We start from the raw sequence: 16,043 nt of genomic DNA on the forward strand, positions 1-16,043 counted from the left end.
GAAGAGGGAGAAAGATACTATCAAAAGCAAAGACTGAAAGTGACTCAACGGTGTCTGACGCTAGAACGTTCATCTCCTGCAGGCTCCGTTGGCCCTCCTCCGAGTCAGTAATCCTGCTGCTCTCGGTCTGTTACTGCAAAACTGCCTTAAAGGGAATGCAAGGCTGGAGGCACGGCTTTGAGAGCGAAGATTCTCAGGAAGGGGTAAGGTGACAAGTGCAGGGGACACTCTTTAAAGCGGTCAAAATGTTTCAGAGCGTGAGCTACGGCCCTCTGCTCCGAGTTATCGCTGAGAACCGTATCTGCTTGCTGGCTGAATTCCTTCCTCCTCCCCCACAAAAGACACCGCATTTCTCCAGCCCCTGTGATGTGGGGCCACTGTGCCGGGGCCCGGGAACACAGAGATGAACAGCCAGACACAGCCTCTGGGCTCCCGGGGCTACGTGAAATAAAACAATGTAGAGGCAAATAAAATAAAAAGTGTCGCCGTGTCTGTTTCTGCGATATGTTGAGTAAAAATGATGGGTAGAATTAAACTCAACTCTGTGAAACTAAGTTTTCATCAGTATGGACCATATATTTAATAGGAAAAAAAAGGTGGAACAGAAAGATGGCCCCACACCCCATTTTATTAGGAGGCAGGCCACAGATGCCTTCAAAGGGCAGCATCTGTTTAATTTCACTAGAGGTCACGGCGAGCCTCACGCCAGGCCACCGCGCAGCAGAAGCCAGTGCTGAGTCAAAACCATCACACTGCAGGCAAACAGTGTTACACTGGAGTTTGAGTATCTGAAATACGAGGAGAGTCAAGAAAGATAAAATCACAGTAGAAAATATACAGGGAGGCAACAAAATGAAAAGTTATCATCAAATACTGTGGGAGTGGCCAGGTGAACAAGGTGCGTTTTCTTGGGGTCTTTGTCATGAGATCAACTCACTGATCTCTGCACCTGCCAGTCTTTGGGATGGGAGCGAAGGCTTCAGGGCATTAATCACCTCCTCTCACACCTCTTCCAACTCCTGAGCCCCCTGCAGAGCAGCCCCTCCCACGCCCTACCACACTGGAGAGTGGTAGGAACTTCCTTTGTATTCTGAATATGGGTGATCTCAGTAGGAGGGAGACATTGGGGTTGTTTCTAGAAAGTCTGTTACCCATTCTGTCGGATAATTTCTCCAGTTAAATCCATTTTAGCAAAATGAAAAGGATTAAGACTCCACAGAGGCCTAGCAGCACATGCACATTGTTAAAAAACAAAACAAAACAAAACATGAGCGTATCTTACAAAACCAAATGAAAAACAGTTACTTTAGGAAAGCTAGGTGTGGTTTTGATGAGCGAAAACTTTTACTGCTGCATTAGCAGACGCAGGCCATCCACTAAGATTTCACCCACTGTTTCTGAAGGGAAAGAGATGCCCACAGGTGACACCCAGAACACAGTAGCTGAAGACTGCCGCCCAGAGTCACTTGCTCACAGAGGCATGCTTTGACAGCACCAGTGACACGGACCAAACGCTTCAGCTATGGCAAACGAGAGAGCTCTATCCAGCAGCGAATAATATTCCACTCCGGTCTGGAGACTGACCCCTTCTGAGATCATGGAGTCTGCCTTCCACCCTGACCACTGTCTCTCTCGGCTGCACTCGGCTCTGTAGGTGTGATGCGGCCGCATTTCTCTGTTTTGGCTTTTGTCGCCTGTGCTTTTCGTGTTGTGCCCAAGAAGTCCTTGCCAAGTTCAATGTCGTAACGCCTTTCCCCTGTGTTTTCTTCTAGAAGTTTAATAGTTTCAGATCTTACATTTTGATAATGTTTGCCTACAAAGACATTTCTTACACAAATTCCCCACCCCCACAATTTTACTAACTTATCCTGTTTCCAGGGTGAATTAGCGTCAGATTCAATGTCGCATAATTGGTTTCTGAAGATCGTCTAGCTACTTGCAGTGAGTGACTCTGCCTCTTACTTGGGGGTTTGATTCTAAAGTCAGCATGGAAGTCACAAGTCTAAATCACCCTCGAAAAACTCCTCAAATTGCCCATCGAGAAGAGTATACCTCATTTTGTCTGTTGTGTATAATCCGCGTCATTACTGTGTATATAAATGTAAAGCAAAATCAATAATTCACCACATATGGTAAAAAGAACACCATGCACACAAAATCTACATCCTTTAAATACCAGAATCGCACTCGGGGCAGCGAGAGGCTCATTCTATGTGAAGGATGTGGGATCTGGGACCACTCGAGGAAACACATGCAAATCTGCTACCCCTGCCGCGTTGCCGAGCACATGCTCTTTTCCGGGCGCAGTGTCCAGTCCTCGGTGTTTTAATGATCATATACTGCGCCTTTCCTCCATTGACATTCTACCTCTGGGTAGGTTAGTTCACAGACAGAAACTATAGCTGCATGAAAATATAAAGATACTTCATGATAAAACTGCTGATAATTATTTATGTAATATTCTCAGGTGCAAGCAATATAAAATTGTAGGCTGACTGAATACATAGGGTATTCTATATCTCTGTAGATGTAGGCATATTCACAGTGCTTTTTTCATGTCATAGTTGTGTGTGTGTGTGGATTTATATTTTACCAATTATTCGGAGGATCAGTGATTTTCCTCCCTCATCCTATCTGCCTGAAAATACCAAACCCAAACTCTAGGACGAAAAATATTTAGCTCAGATAAGAAATATGTCTTCCCTCATACAATAATTCCTTTCTAGAGGTGCTCATTAACAGACTTTCTAGAAATGCTCGTTAAGAGGGACAACATACCTGAAGGTTAAAAAAAAAAGGCAAAGCAAAACCCTCTTTATTTCTTACATTTTTCATTATTAGTGATGAATCTGTTTTTAATCCTCCTGTTTTCCTAAAGGCAGAGATTGACTACACTATCCCTTTGTCTAAGTCAAATAAAAACAAAACACCCTCCAGGGAAAAAGTCGGATTAAGAACCAACTGTGACGTGGATGAAGAACGATTTAAAGAAGAAAAGAGGCAGGGAAGCCGCGAGGAGCGAGGCTGAGCTGCTCCCGACAGGTGCCGCAGCGCAGGGCGCGCCGGCGAAGGGGCAGGCGCCGCTTACTCGATGAAGTAGATCATCCCCGCGTCCGTGTAGGCCATCTCCCAGTTTTTGGGCAGCGGCTCCAGGGTCTCCTCTCTCATCGTGTAGTTCCGGAAGTCCATGGCGCTGCTGGTTTGGCTGTAACTCGGGACGGTCCTCGCCCAGTCGGATGGCTCGGAATGCCTCTCCCTGTGTTCTGTTCGGAACAGAGCAGGGGGGACGTCGGTAAACGCACACTCTCTTCCAGCAGCGCGCTTCGTCCCCATGGAATGCCACATGCTCCCTGCAGATGCCCCTGGCTCTGTGTCCGCATTCTGCCGCAAGCAAAACGCAGCTCCAGAACCAATTCAGCGCACACCGAGCCCCCACCAACCCCCAGAAGACTAGCGACGACAGCCGTTAGGAGCACCCACACGGACCTTTCACTGTCAGGCTCTGTCTAAGCTCTTCACAGGCATTAATTCATAACCCTCACTTGCCCCCATGAGAATGCGTTACTGCTCTTCCCATTTTGTAGACGAGGAAGCTAAGGCACGGCGAGGCTGGGTTCATTCCGTCCAGGTCACGCAGCGAACAAACAGCAGAGCCAGGATACTGACCCCTGCAACCCCTATGCTCTTCACCGCGACAGCGAGCTACCTGGTACGCGTTTAACCCTGGCCTTTCAAATGGCACTAACGTCTAAGAATCACACTCCACGGACTTCCTATTGTTAAATATAATTCTCTGCCGGTGGCATTAGCATCCTTGTAGAGCCCCAAGGCCACAGGCAGGCACACACTCTAAAACTCCGTGACCGCCCAGGGGGTGCACACTGCATGCACCTTGAACTTGTTTCCGGAACTTACCTCACAACCGCAGCAACCCCGGACTGCAGCCAGTGCCTCGGAATCAGACTCTCAGAGGCGGCCCCGGGCATCATCCTGCCGCGCTCCCCATCCCTCCGGGATCTGCACTCCATCCCGCCTTTGTCCAGGCCGGCTCCACAACCCTGCCATCCCAGCACTCGCCACCTCCCCCTGCTCCTCACCCCCACCCATGCCCTGGCCACGTCCTCCTTGCCCTGCTTACCCAGGACGTACGTGTAAATCGCCACACTGGAACAAATTCACGGTCTCTAATCCCAGTCTTAAAACAATTAACAGACTTAATTCTGTGGGTGAGCTAAGCTGCCATCAGCATCAAAAGGCCTGACGACAGGGGGTGGGGGGAGGTCGGGGGATAAGGGCAGGATAAACGGTGATGGAAAGACACACGACTTGGGGTGGTGAACACACAGCACAACCTGCAGACGGTGTGTTACAGAGCTGCACAGCTTCAATCTACATAACTTTATCAACTGATGCAACCCCAATGAACTAAAACAAACAAACAAAAGAGCTGATTTCCCTTGACAACCCATAAAGAACAAGATGGGAACCCACCTAAACCTTTCCAGACCTGTTTTCGCCCAAATATACTGGGGTAATACATGAACTACGTGAGACGTTAGGACCATAAAACAGGACTCACAGTCTGGAGGGGGAGCGAATGGTGAATGCGCTGGAGCGATAAATACGGTCTCAACAGCAAACTGATTACTGATAGAGGGGAACATCAGGCAGCTTCAGGAAAGTGATATGGTGATGGGTTCTGCAGACCTGGGGACGTGATCAAGCCCATTCGTGTCCTGGGTCCCAATAACATATATTTTTTAGTTTCCACTATGTGTCAGGCACTGTCCATGGTGCAAGGGATACAACAATGAACAGAATAAGCAAAATTCCAACCCTCATGAAGCTTACATTGTAGTGTTTTGAAAGGAATCGCTGTAATAAATAGCACTGGAGTTAGTTCTACTGTGATTCTGGGGTTTCCGCCTCAGACTCTCAATCCGAAGTGTGAGAGTTTCCTACACAATCACCACAGTTTTAGGGGTACTCCAAAGAAGATTCTCCGCCAGGGAACTCCTGTTGGTTCTGCATTTACTAAAAAATACGAGTCAATTCGGAAATTTTCTTTGACTGATTCTGAATGTAAAGTCAAAGTGCTGCTAACAAACCTTTCAGATACCGTTTACTAGCCTATTTCCAAACCTCTGTACTTTGTTTTGGTTCAAGGCTATACCTTAAAACATCTACATTTTGTTCATATCCCATAAAGGAGGACTTAGGCCAACAAGACCTCCATATTCCAGCATCAGAAATAAATCTCAAATCTTTGAAGCAGTAGGACAGTGATTTTCAACCTTTTTCATCTCATGGCACATGTTAAACTAATTACTAAATATAAAATATATTTTTTTCCCTGGCTGGTGTGGCCCAGTGGTTGAGTGCCAGACAGAGAAACAAAGGGCCGCCAATTCGATTCCCAGTCAGGGCACATGCCTGCATTGTGGGCCAGGTCCCCAGTAGGGGGCGCTCAAGAGGCAACCACACACTGATGTTTCTCACCCTCCCTTCCCCTATCTCTAAAAATACATAAAATCTTTAAAAGATATTTTGCTGATTTGACAAAAAAAACAGGTATAATTTTGATTTATTCACACCCAAGGGCTATTGTTGGGTAGGCCATTGTGATTTCTTTATTTGATGATCTAAGAGAAAAAGGTCAGTGCCCCGACTAAACAGTCAGGTATTGCATGTTTTAAAAATTCTTGCAGCACACTGGTTGAAAATCGCTGTAGTAATGTCATCTTACATTATCACTAACGATAGCTTATGACTAATTTATCAAAATGGCCACTTGAGGCAACTCACTTCAGCATACAAGATGACTGACAGAAATATAGTCTGTTCCACATGAAACCTTGACAAAAAAATATTAGATTCTCGTCGCTCACTCTGCGTGTGCTTTGTGAAAAATTTTACTACTTCCGACCTAGCATCACGTCGAAGTCCACCCGGACGACCACGTGGGAGTCGGTCGTCTGCTTACGAACCTGCGGTGCCAGTGCCGTTAACAGCTTCCTTGTCCTCATCTTCCTCCTCTTCAGGAAGAGAGCTGTCCATTCTTTCCATCTTGCTGACAGATGTAGTTCGTTTTCTTTGGGATTCGGCGTCAAACTCATTGTCAAAGAGGACCTGATCCACAGGGTCGGGCTGGAAGGGGCTGGGCTCTGCTGGAGGCTTGGGAGTGCCGTAGAAGTTTCCTGAAATGAACCAAGTGACAGCAGCTGGAAATACTCACGTGGAATCGAGAGTCACGACAACATGACCAGGTGTATGTCTCTGTCCTGCTGGCTGATACTGAAGTTTCTGAATGACCACCGCCAGCCAAATGGAAGTCAAAGCACTTCTTGGAAGAGGAGGAGGCAGAAAGAGTAAAAATAACTAATTTTTCAAGAGCCCTTCACCATATATTATCTAACACTTTAACACTATTTGCACCAAAGCCAGGAAGTTGACTCAGTGTGTATAGGTTACTTATTCTACGAGGGCTTGCGTTTTTGCATGGGTTCTAACGGAGGGCCTAATTGGTGAATTTAAATGCACTGGTGTTCTTGTGTGAGACTCATTGGCGTAAAAGTGGGAGTAAAGGAGAAGAAAACTAACTCACAAAATGAACTGTTTTGGTAAAATGAGGAAATACGTGGGCAAAGGATAAGGCTAAGAATTAACCAGTCTGCGGTGAAATGTAGGCTGTTTATGTAAAAGTAATTTCTGAAAGTTTTCCTGAGAATCTAATTATATCATTTTATCTGACAATTTGTTGAACAAATAGAGACATTATTAGCATAATTCAATATTGGCATACTCTCAGGAAAGCAAGAATACTTTAATATGTTAAGTCTTGAGGATCAGTAATTTTTGCAGTAAAAATAAATGTTCCAGGATACAATGGAAACAATTGAGTATCTTCTCCACTTGTCATGTGGCTCTCATCAGGCAGCCAGACATAATGGGAAAGCGCTCAGTGGATGCAGCCACATCAGCAGTCTGCGGCTCCTGCTAGCTCTGACCTTGCCTCGATCCCTCTTCTGATGTTATAAAAAGATAAACAGGATTTTGGAGTAAAATACTGAGCTTATTTTATTTTTTAAATCACATCTTCTAAACAAACTCCTTGGCTCCTGAGGAGGTAGTGAAGATGCTCATCCCCATGAGGTAAATTAATGGGGTATACAATGGGGTGTTTTTTCCTAGATGAAAAAGCACAGGCTGCCAATCATAAAGTTGTGGCACATCTACAGACAGCATAGTTTACCGTAGGTCGGGCATGTTTTGGAGGGGAAAGCATTAAGACACATTCTTTGGAAATTTGACTTTAGGCGGTATTGCTATTAAAATCCTCAGAGCAAAACAGTGAAATCAAACCAGAAAGCTTTTCAATTACTTCTGGCCTCTCCCCTACTCCACTGCTCCCTGGCTTTCAAATCCAGGTCTGGAATGGAATTATTCCCGTCATGCAGACGGAGGCAAAGATTCGTATTAAAACAGACTAATGGGATCTCAGCAAACTTTCCGACCCGGAAGTGATGAAGCAAGGAACTGATGACAAAAAGCCCATGCACACTTCTCTGGGGCAAAGGGCATGGAAATGCTCCAAACTGAGGTCTGCGTGGGGAAGAGGATGCACCAGCACCTCCTGCGGGATGCCCGGTAATCCCACTAGCATGGAACTGGGAGGGAACAGGACAAAAGTTCAAGGTCCGTTTTTTCTAAGGATGGGACTTTTACTAGAAACACATTTCAGTGTGTATTCTTAGCAATTATTATCGAGCTCGAGAAAGCTTAATTTTTTTCCAGGGTGAAAATTAGAAAAATTCAGGACATTGTGATTGTTATTCATAATCATTGATCACATTGTAGGACTTCACAATAAATTCTGGCAGTTTCCTTATTTCAAAAAAGTATTGGTTTTAATAATAAGCATTGCTTACAAGTAAATCATATCTATTTTACTTGAGTTGTTGGAAAACATCAAGGTTGCAGATTACAGCAAGGTATAAAATTACAAAGTTGGTGAGCTTTGATGATAGTTATTAACAAATTTTTTTCATCCTTTTGAAGCTGCTTTGGAGCTTTTTCTTTTTCTTTTCTGAAGGTATTTTCATTTTTACACTGGAACTGTTAGATATTTCAGACATAACATATTTTGCCATGGATAACGCGCACTTTTTTTGCCCAAATCTTTGAGGGAAAGTAAGGATGCGCACTGTACATGGGTATAATGACTGCGCACCACGGGCACCCTAATCCCGTGTATGACATGCACAAGAACTGTGGGTGCGCATGGCAAAATATGTACATGAAGTTGCAGACAACAGTATTAGAGTAGTATTAGAAAACCTCCTTATTTATTATTTACACAGCCTCCAGACATGAACTTTTGCCAGATTCTTTCAGGTCTCCCTTCCTCCCCCAAGGACATATATATATATATACACATATGGTCACATACACTATTAGAGCCCTAACTTCCTGTCTCTGTCCTGCCCGCTCTCTCCGAGTTATCCGGGGGTTAGCATGTGTCACGTCCCTGCACATGAATACACCAAATACAAATGTATCTGCATACATGACATACAAATACTATTGGTCATAAAACCGTCCGAAAAGTGTTCTTAATAACATTTCATATTTTTTTCTGAACAGTATACTGTATGTATCCTTTTGCAACTTTCTTTTTATAGAGTTATATTTCTAAGACTTGTGTTGACATGTAGATTCTAGTTCATTTAACTGTTGTGGAATAGTCCGTTTTTTAATGAGCAGATTAAAGTGGATTTTATCCATTCCCCTATCAAAAGAGAGTTGTTTCCATCCCCTCTCTGTTTTGAACAGTGCTATAGCGTCTGCTCCGGTACCGTCTACACATGCCTGCAGACAAGGGTCTCTCTAGGGCAGGCATCTGAGAGGGAGCTGCTGGGCTAGAATTCCGTGCCCCTTCGAATTTACCAGCTATTGCCAAGACAGCTAGTCAACGCTCCCCCAAAGGGACTGTTTCACTTCATACTCTCGCCAGCTGTGTATGGGCGGAGTTTCCATTTCCTTCAATTATCACACTTAAAAATTTTTGGCAATATGATGGATGTGAAATGGTTTATGACATTTCAATTTGCATTTCCTTTGAATTGAGCACAGGGTAATTAGTAACATGTAATATGCTACTTTGTCAAATATGTAACATGTTTTTATACTTAGCAGAAGAAAATGTAGGAGAGTATCTTCATAACCTCAGGGCAGAGAAGGACTTCTTAGACAAAACTTCAAAAATACAAGTCATAAGGAGAACAGTGAAAAATTGGACAGACTGCAACTAAGGATTTCTGTTTGATGAAGAGACACAGGACAAGGCTATTAGGTAAAAGACTGGGAGAAAACACCGATATCGGATAAGGAATTGATACCTAAATACATATCTAAACATCTAAGGAATGTCTGCTGACTGGAATGCAATCGAGATCCCATTTTTTAAAAATTGACAAAACAAATAAACAATTTGCAGAAGCCAAAAAAACTAATAAGCAAATGAAAAGACGCTCAAGCTCCCTGACTTCTGGAAAAACTGAAGTTTAAATGAGATAACTGCTTCTGCAACCATCAGATCGGCAAAACGATAGAGCTGGACAAGGCCCAGCATTGCCGAGGATGCGGAGTCATTACTACAGCTGCTACCGGAGCAAGTGCTCATGCAGGGCCGGTGGGAACGGAGACTGCAGAGTACACAACCCAACAAGCCTGCCCTTGGGTCTGTATTGGGCCAGACATGCTCACGTGGGTCTGTAAGAAGGCATGTGCGAGGATGTTTGCTGCAACTCAGTCGGTGGTGATGGGAGCTGGAGGCGGTCTGAAGTCCAGCAGTGGGGGGGGCGGGATGGGGGGAGAGTAGGTAAGATGCAGGGGATGCACACTAAAGCGCTGTGCAGCGGTTAGGAAGCAGCGAGTGACATGCGAACACAGCAGAGCCACGCAGAGGACTCTAAAATCACAGCAGTAAGTGAAGACAGTTACAACTGGATGAGATCTAGAACACAGTCCGGATGTAACTAATAACGACACATTTTGCAAGAACACGTACAAACAAAAACATACATGGGAAACACTGCAATGGCTGGCTTTAAGAGAGAGGTGAAGGAAGAGGAGGCTATTTGCATAAAATAAAAAACAAGTAGCTGCTGCTTCCTCTGAGAAGTCTTCACTGGCCACCTTATCTACATAAGGCATTCCTATGATTTTCTTTAAATCCCTTGTTTTTGTTTCCTTCATAACACCTCAATTTATCGTTCCTTTGTTTGTTCTGACTGCCTTTCCCACTAAGCATAGGATTTATTAAGACAGTGCTATTTCAATACTGTTCACCACAGCATCTCTAGTCCCTCTGATAACACTTGGCACATAGAAGATACTTAAAAAATGGGTCCAAAAAAAAAAAAAAAGGAACAAATGAAAGAATTTGTTGGAACTAAGTCCGGAAAGGGCAGCTGGGTCGAACTTAGCAGCCCAGAGAGCTCACTGAAGATTCTCAGGAGGAGAGAGGGCACGAGCAGAGCTGTGCCTGAGGGGCAGCGGCAGGGCAGCAGTGGCAGGGTGGAGGGGACACGGGGAAGGGAGGGAAACAAATGACACCAACTCAGCGCCCTCGGCACGAGCTCGCCCAGCGGGCCTACCACGAGGCGGTGAGGTGAGAAGACAGGCGTTGAGCGAGCTGCTGCAGCAAAGGCAGAGAGGACCGGGTTTGGTGACAGACTAGCTGGGAACTGTGAGAAGAAGGAAGAAATGGTGTCTGTACTGCTTTGAACTCATGGAGCTGCTAAAGAGAGAAACTCGGAAGAGTTCCTCTTTTGGACAGAACACAAACACATATTTGGATATGTTGAAATGAAAGTGAGATTTCATTGAACATCATCTTAGGCGCTGAAGATAAAATTGAGTAAGAAAGACACCATGTCTGCCTTCCCTGAGCTTGTGAAAACGGCAATTACAGCAGCAGCATGATAAAGCAATGATAGAACAGTGCAGGGTACTACGGGAGTGGACAAGTGCCACTTAGGGAATGAAAGGATCTAACACAGAATCATTTAACAACTGAACTTGATCTTAAATCTGCACTTCTTAGAATCAAGTGGGTAGAGGAAAGAGATATAAAAAGAAAACCAATTTTTCTGTTCTTCTTGTTTTTTTCCAATTCTATATTCATTTTTCTCCAACCTAGCCAAGGTATAAATAGATTTTTTAAAGTGTACAGTATTCTAATTCTCAATCACAAATAGAAAGCAATCTACAAACACCTGCTGAGTTCAAACGATGAATGTGAATTACTATGAAATATACAAACTAGTTAATTTGAATAATTTTGGTATATTGTTTGTAATTGATTTATTTATTTTTAGAGAGAGGAAGGGAGAGAGAAAGAGGGAAACATCAATGTGTGGTTGCCTCTTGAGTGTTCCCTACTGGGGACCTGGCCTGCACCCCGGCATGTGCCCTGACTGGGAATCCAACCAGCAACCCTCTGGTTCACAGGCCGACACTCAATCCACTGAGCCACACCAGCCAGGGCTAATTAACTTAATAATATGATGAAATGCTTTTGATTATTGTTTAATCTCATTTTAACTAGTAAATTACAGATACCCCAATGAAAAGACAATTTTCCCCAAAACCGATAGAAAATTTTTTTGTTTGGTAAAATCATAATTCCAGTCCAAGATCATAGTTCAGATAGTGTTCTGGGTTGCTGTTGTCAATATCTGGGGACATACCATCATACGTTCCACTTTCTAATAATGCTCCACTCTCTTCCAGGGCTTTGAACTGCTCAACAGAAATGAAATTATAGTCGACCCCTGGCACTTCCCCATCCCTGGGGGCCCTTGTGGTGCCTAAAGGAAAAAGAAAACACAAGAAAGAAATAGGTTGTAAAGTACTTTTCAAGTTACAAAACATTGCAAATAATAGACAATGCAGCCTATAGAACACACGCGGGAGGAGCAGACCACGGTACTGACGAGGACGAGGACCTGAAAGTCGGAGGGGAGTTAGCGTTCCTAAGTGGAAGCAGGACAATAAACAATGCAGGACGAGTCAATCCGCTTTCATAAAATCTGCAGAGAGCCGGGGAATGCAAAACCACAGAGACTACAACATTTTTGTGACCGAGAAAGCTGCACTTCTTAAGGCACAGCAGTAAATTCTTTTCAACCTCAATTATCATTGCCTGATAGAACCCACCGATAACAGATTCATTTTTATGTAGCTATCTTACACATTTTTTCTTCCTTAGAGAAAACAAACTAATGTTCTTCTTACTAGAGGCACAGAACAATTAAAACAGAAAAAAAAATCAGTTCTTTTAATGAACTCTATTTTTAAAACTTGGATAAATGTTAATTATGAAATTACTGTAGACAAATGAATTAAAAGGCTGGAAGCTTAAGGTAGGTATTCACATACTGCTTCTTAGCTGTGACTGTCTTCAAGTAATTTAAAAAAATTAAGCAGTAAGTAAACTGTTTAATGAAATTCAGCAATAGAACACTAAATTTCAGCCCACTAATGAATTCCTACTGAAGCACAGTTGACCCTTGAACAACACGGGGGCTGGGGCACTGACCCGCCTCTCCTCACGCACAGGTGAAAATCCAGGTATAACTGCTGACTGCCCCAAACTTAACTGCAGTCTCCCCCTCGGTATCCTTGGGGATTGGTTCCAAGACACCTGTGGATGCCAAACTAGATGGATACTGCAGTGTTTTACATGTTAGGGTGCAGAACAATGCACACAGTCCGCCCCCCGCATCCGTGGAGTCCCAACTGCAGGCGGAAGACACTGTTTTCAACCCTTGGTTGGATGCCCAGTGCAAAACCTGGGGATATGGATCGCCACCTGTATATTCATTGAAAAAAGTCTGCATATAAGTGGACCCATGCAATTCAAACCTGTGTTGTTCAAAGGTCAGCTGTACAACCCCTCTTTCAGACCCAAGGTATACATTCAGGTTATAACAGTAGTTCTCCCTTTGAATCTTACTGAGTAAGAATTGATAACTATATAAACCAATGCTAAAGATGTCACTTCAAAGACTGGAGGATGCAAAAAAGAGATCAAGGCATTCACCCTGGAAATAGAGTTGGGGTGTTGCAGCAAGTCCCGTGCCAGGAGGTCTCCCCACACCTGCTCCCTGTTCACTGAGAGCACTCTAAGCCAGAACCCCGAGAGTCCCCTTGGGCTCCTCCCTGCACTCCACCTCCAGTCACCCAATCTGGTTGGCTCCAGCTCCTGAATGTCTCCAGCATTTCTCCACTTTCCTTCGTTCTCACATGCACCTGATCCCTGCCATCAGCCGTGGTCTGTACTGCCTCCTTTCTTCTCCCTGGCTGCACCCCTCACCCAAACCACGGCCGTGACTTTTCTAAAGCCATAATCTCAGCAAAGACACGAAACCCATCAATGGTTCCCCATGATCCCTGGCATAAAACCCAGACTGACTTCTCCAGTGCCTTTCTTGCCCCGCCCCTTCCACATTCTAGGTGTTAGCACAGTAGATTTTTTTCAGTTCTTCTAATGCTTTTTGCCCTTGCTTGTCTGCAAGGCCTTTGACCAAGTCATTCCCTTTCCTTGAAGGAAAAAGTCAGACTTCCTATTCCCTTCCCCCACTTACTTCAGCTAACTGCTGCTCATCCGTCAGGTTCTGGCTTAGAAGTTTCTTTAGAGAGCCTTCCCTGGGTCCATCCAGGATATGGCAACATGCGGGGACCACGTCTACCTGGTTCAGAGTGATGGCCCCAAGTTGTGGCGGATTGTGAGATCAGCATAGGTACACAATATGGATGGTTGTCAAGTAAATTAAGTAAACATTTACTCAAATTAATGTAATTAGCACAGTGCCTAGCAATACACTATTATAATTCATTCATGGGAAAATATCTATTGCTCTTACTTTATAATTGTTATTACATTCTATTATAATCTGTAACATGTGAGAAAAATTCACAAAGGTGATGATAAAACATCAATGGTAATGATATCAGAAAATGATTAAGCTAACATTCATTCTAAGCAACAAAGACTGTTGTATTTAATACATTTCCCCTCCATATTTTTAATAAAAATTGTCATTTATCTACTTTACACCACAGAAGATACAATATCTGGAAAACAAATTCTTTCCCTTAACATAACACACTTTTCATTGTCAAATTTTTGTTTCTCATATATTGACTAAAAAAACTACATTGTTAGACTCTCCAAATCAACAGCTTTTAGCCCCATAGTAAGTAAAAATTAACGTTAGAAAATAAACTCAGTGATTAAATCCAAAATTTGTAATTATCTGTGATAAGTGGAAAATGATGGCCACAGCACTCTGCATCACCGTCTTTGAAGAGATGGGGCCTGTTGTCTCACCTCTTGAATCTGGACTGGGTTTATGACTTGCTTTGCACAATTTAATGCGGGAGACAGGACGCTCTGTAAGTTCGGGAGTCTCCACTCCCACCGTGGCCTTCCTAGAATGCTCCCGCTGCCTCGTATGGAAGTCCAGCCTAGACTACTGAATGATGAGAGCTCCCAGCCAACAAACAGCACCAAGGGCCCAGACACGAGTGGGGCCATCTTAGCCCCTCCAACCCCCGGTGAGCTGCCAATGACAGCAGCCATGTGAGTGGTCCCCGCTGAGCTTGGCCAACTCGTGGAATCATGAGAAATACATGTGTGATGGTTATTTTAAGCCATTAAATCTGGGGAGGTCTGTTATGCAGAAAAGGCTAACTGAAATGTTATCCAAATAAAGTCTACTATAAAATATAATGATTATATAAAACTCAATTTAAGAGCAAACCACACTGTAGATAATACTATAAAAAGAGTACGGACCCAAAGGGCAGGAGCAACTCAGCGTTTTCATCTGGGGTTACTGCTAATGGCACAATTTTAAGCACACACTTAATTCTTCTGGGCTTCATCCCCTTTCTGCAGAGTAGTGTTGAGCAAGATGGTGTTCGTGCTTCTTTCCATTAATAAATATGAAATGTTATGCATGATTCCAACATACATATTTCCAGTATTACAAAGTTTTACATCCTGCCCTCAAATGTCATCCCATACACATAAAAACCCCTCTCCCTTCCCCATCCTACCCCAGTTGCCTTGAGCATTCCAGAAAATTCACCTGCGTATTATTCTGATGCTCAATATACTTCATGTAAAGCTTCCTGCCCCCCCCTCCGGTCACCACTGTCATTTTCCTTGACACAAAAATGCCTCCGGCAAGTTCCGCTGACTCGCCATCCCTGACTGCTCTCCTCTCACCCTCCCTGGGGCCCTCCCGGCGGGCCCTGGCCCCAACCACACCGCTGCCACGGCTAGCTGTGTCCATCGGTAGCCCCCTCTCTGCTTAACCCCCATGGTCAAGGCTCCTATTGCCTGACCCACCAACAACACTGGACAGAAGAACGGCTCGTTCCCCTTTTTAATTTTACTCTGAAGTCTACAGAAGAGAACATAAAGTGCGTATGTAAAGCTAAACATGTCATAAGAAAGCAAACCCACGCAGGTGAGGAGCCAGAACATCCCATGACACCAAAGCCCTACTGTGCGCCTCCAATCCAAACTCTCTCCCTCCCGCGACCCCCAGAGGTAGCCACAATCTTCACATTGGTGATGACTTCCTTCCTTTTTATTAAAATGTTTTTACTAACTAAACAATGCACTTCTAAGCAACACGGCTTAGCTGTGCCTGTTTTGTGACTTCACGTGAATGGAATCATACCTTAGACATACTTTCGTGTCCACATCAACACTTACCAGGTTTTTAAAACTTTGGTCAACATGCTAAGTATGTAAAAGCATCCTAGGTATTTATTGAGCAACTGCCTCATGAGATGACACATTCCTTTCCATATATTTACTAGCCATAGAGATTTTTCTGTTGTGAGGTGGCTGTTCAAGTCTTTTGCCACTTCTCTGCTGTGTTGCCTGTCATTTCTTTTTCTTTCTTTAAGGCTTTAGTTTTAGAAAGAGGGAAAGGGAGGGAGAAAGAGAGGGCGAGAAA

General features: G+C 44.1%; 1 protein-coding gene across 3 annotated transcripts in view; it reads right to left on the reverse strand.

Annotated features, from left to right (window-relative positions):
- MAGI3 (membrane associated guanylate kinase, WW and PDZ domain containing 3) overlaps positions 1-16,043 on the reverse strand; it is a 177,589-nt gene that overhangs the window by 51,677 nt on the left and 109,869 nt on the right. For all 3 annotated transcript variants that reach the window (XM_045816463.1, XM_045816462.1, XM_045816464.1), the window contains exons 3-5: positions 11,754-11,873; positions 5,988-6,197; positions 3,089-3,263 (exon numbers count right to left, since the gene is read on the reverse strand). In XM_045816463.1, the coding sequence (XP_045672419.1) occupies positions 3,089-3,263; positions 5,988-6,197; positions 11,754-11,873 (505 nt within the window). The remainder of the gene's footprint in view (positions 1-3,088; positions 3,264-5,987; positions 6,198-11,753; positions 11,874-16,043) is intronic.

This window comes from Phyllostomus hastatus, unplaced genomic scaffold (genome assembly GCF_019186645.2).
Source record: "Phyllostomus hastatus isolate PE091 unplaced genomic scaffold, TTU_PhHast_1.1 phas_scaffold_216, whole genome shotgun sequence".
Lineage (NCBI taxonomy): Eukaryota > Metazoa > Chordata > Mammalia > Chiroptera > Phyllostomidae > Phyllostomus > Phyllostomus hastatus.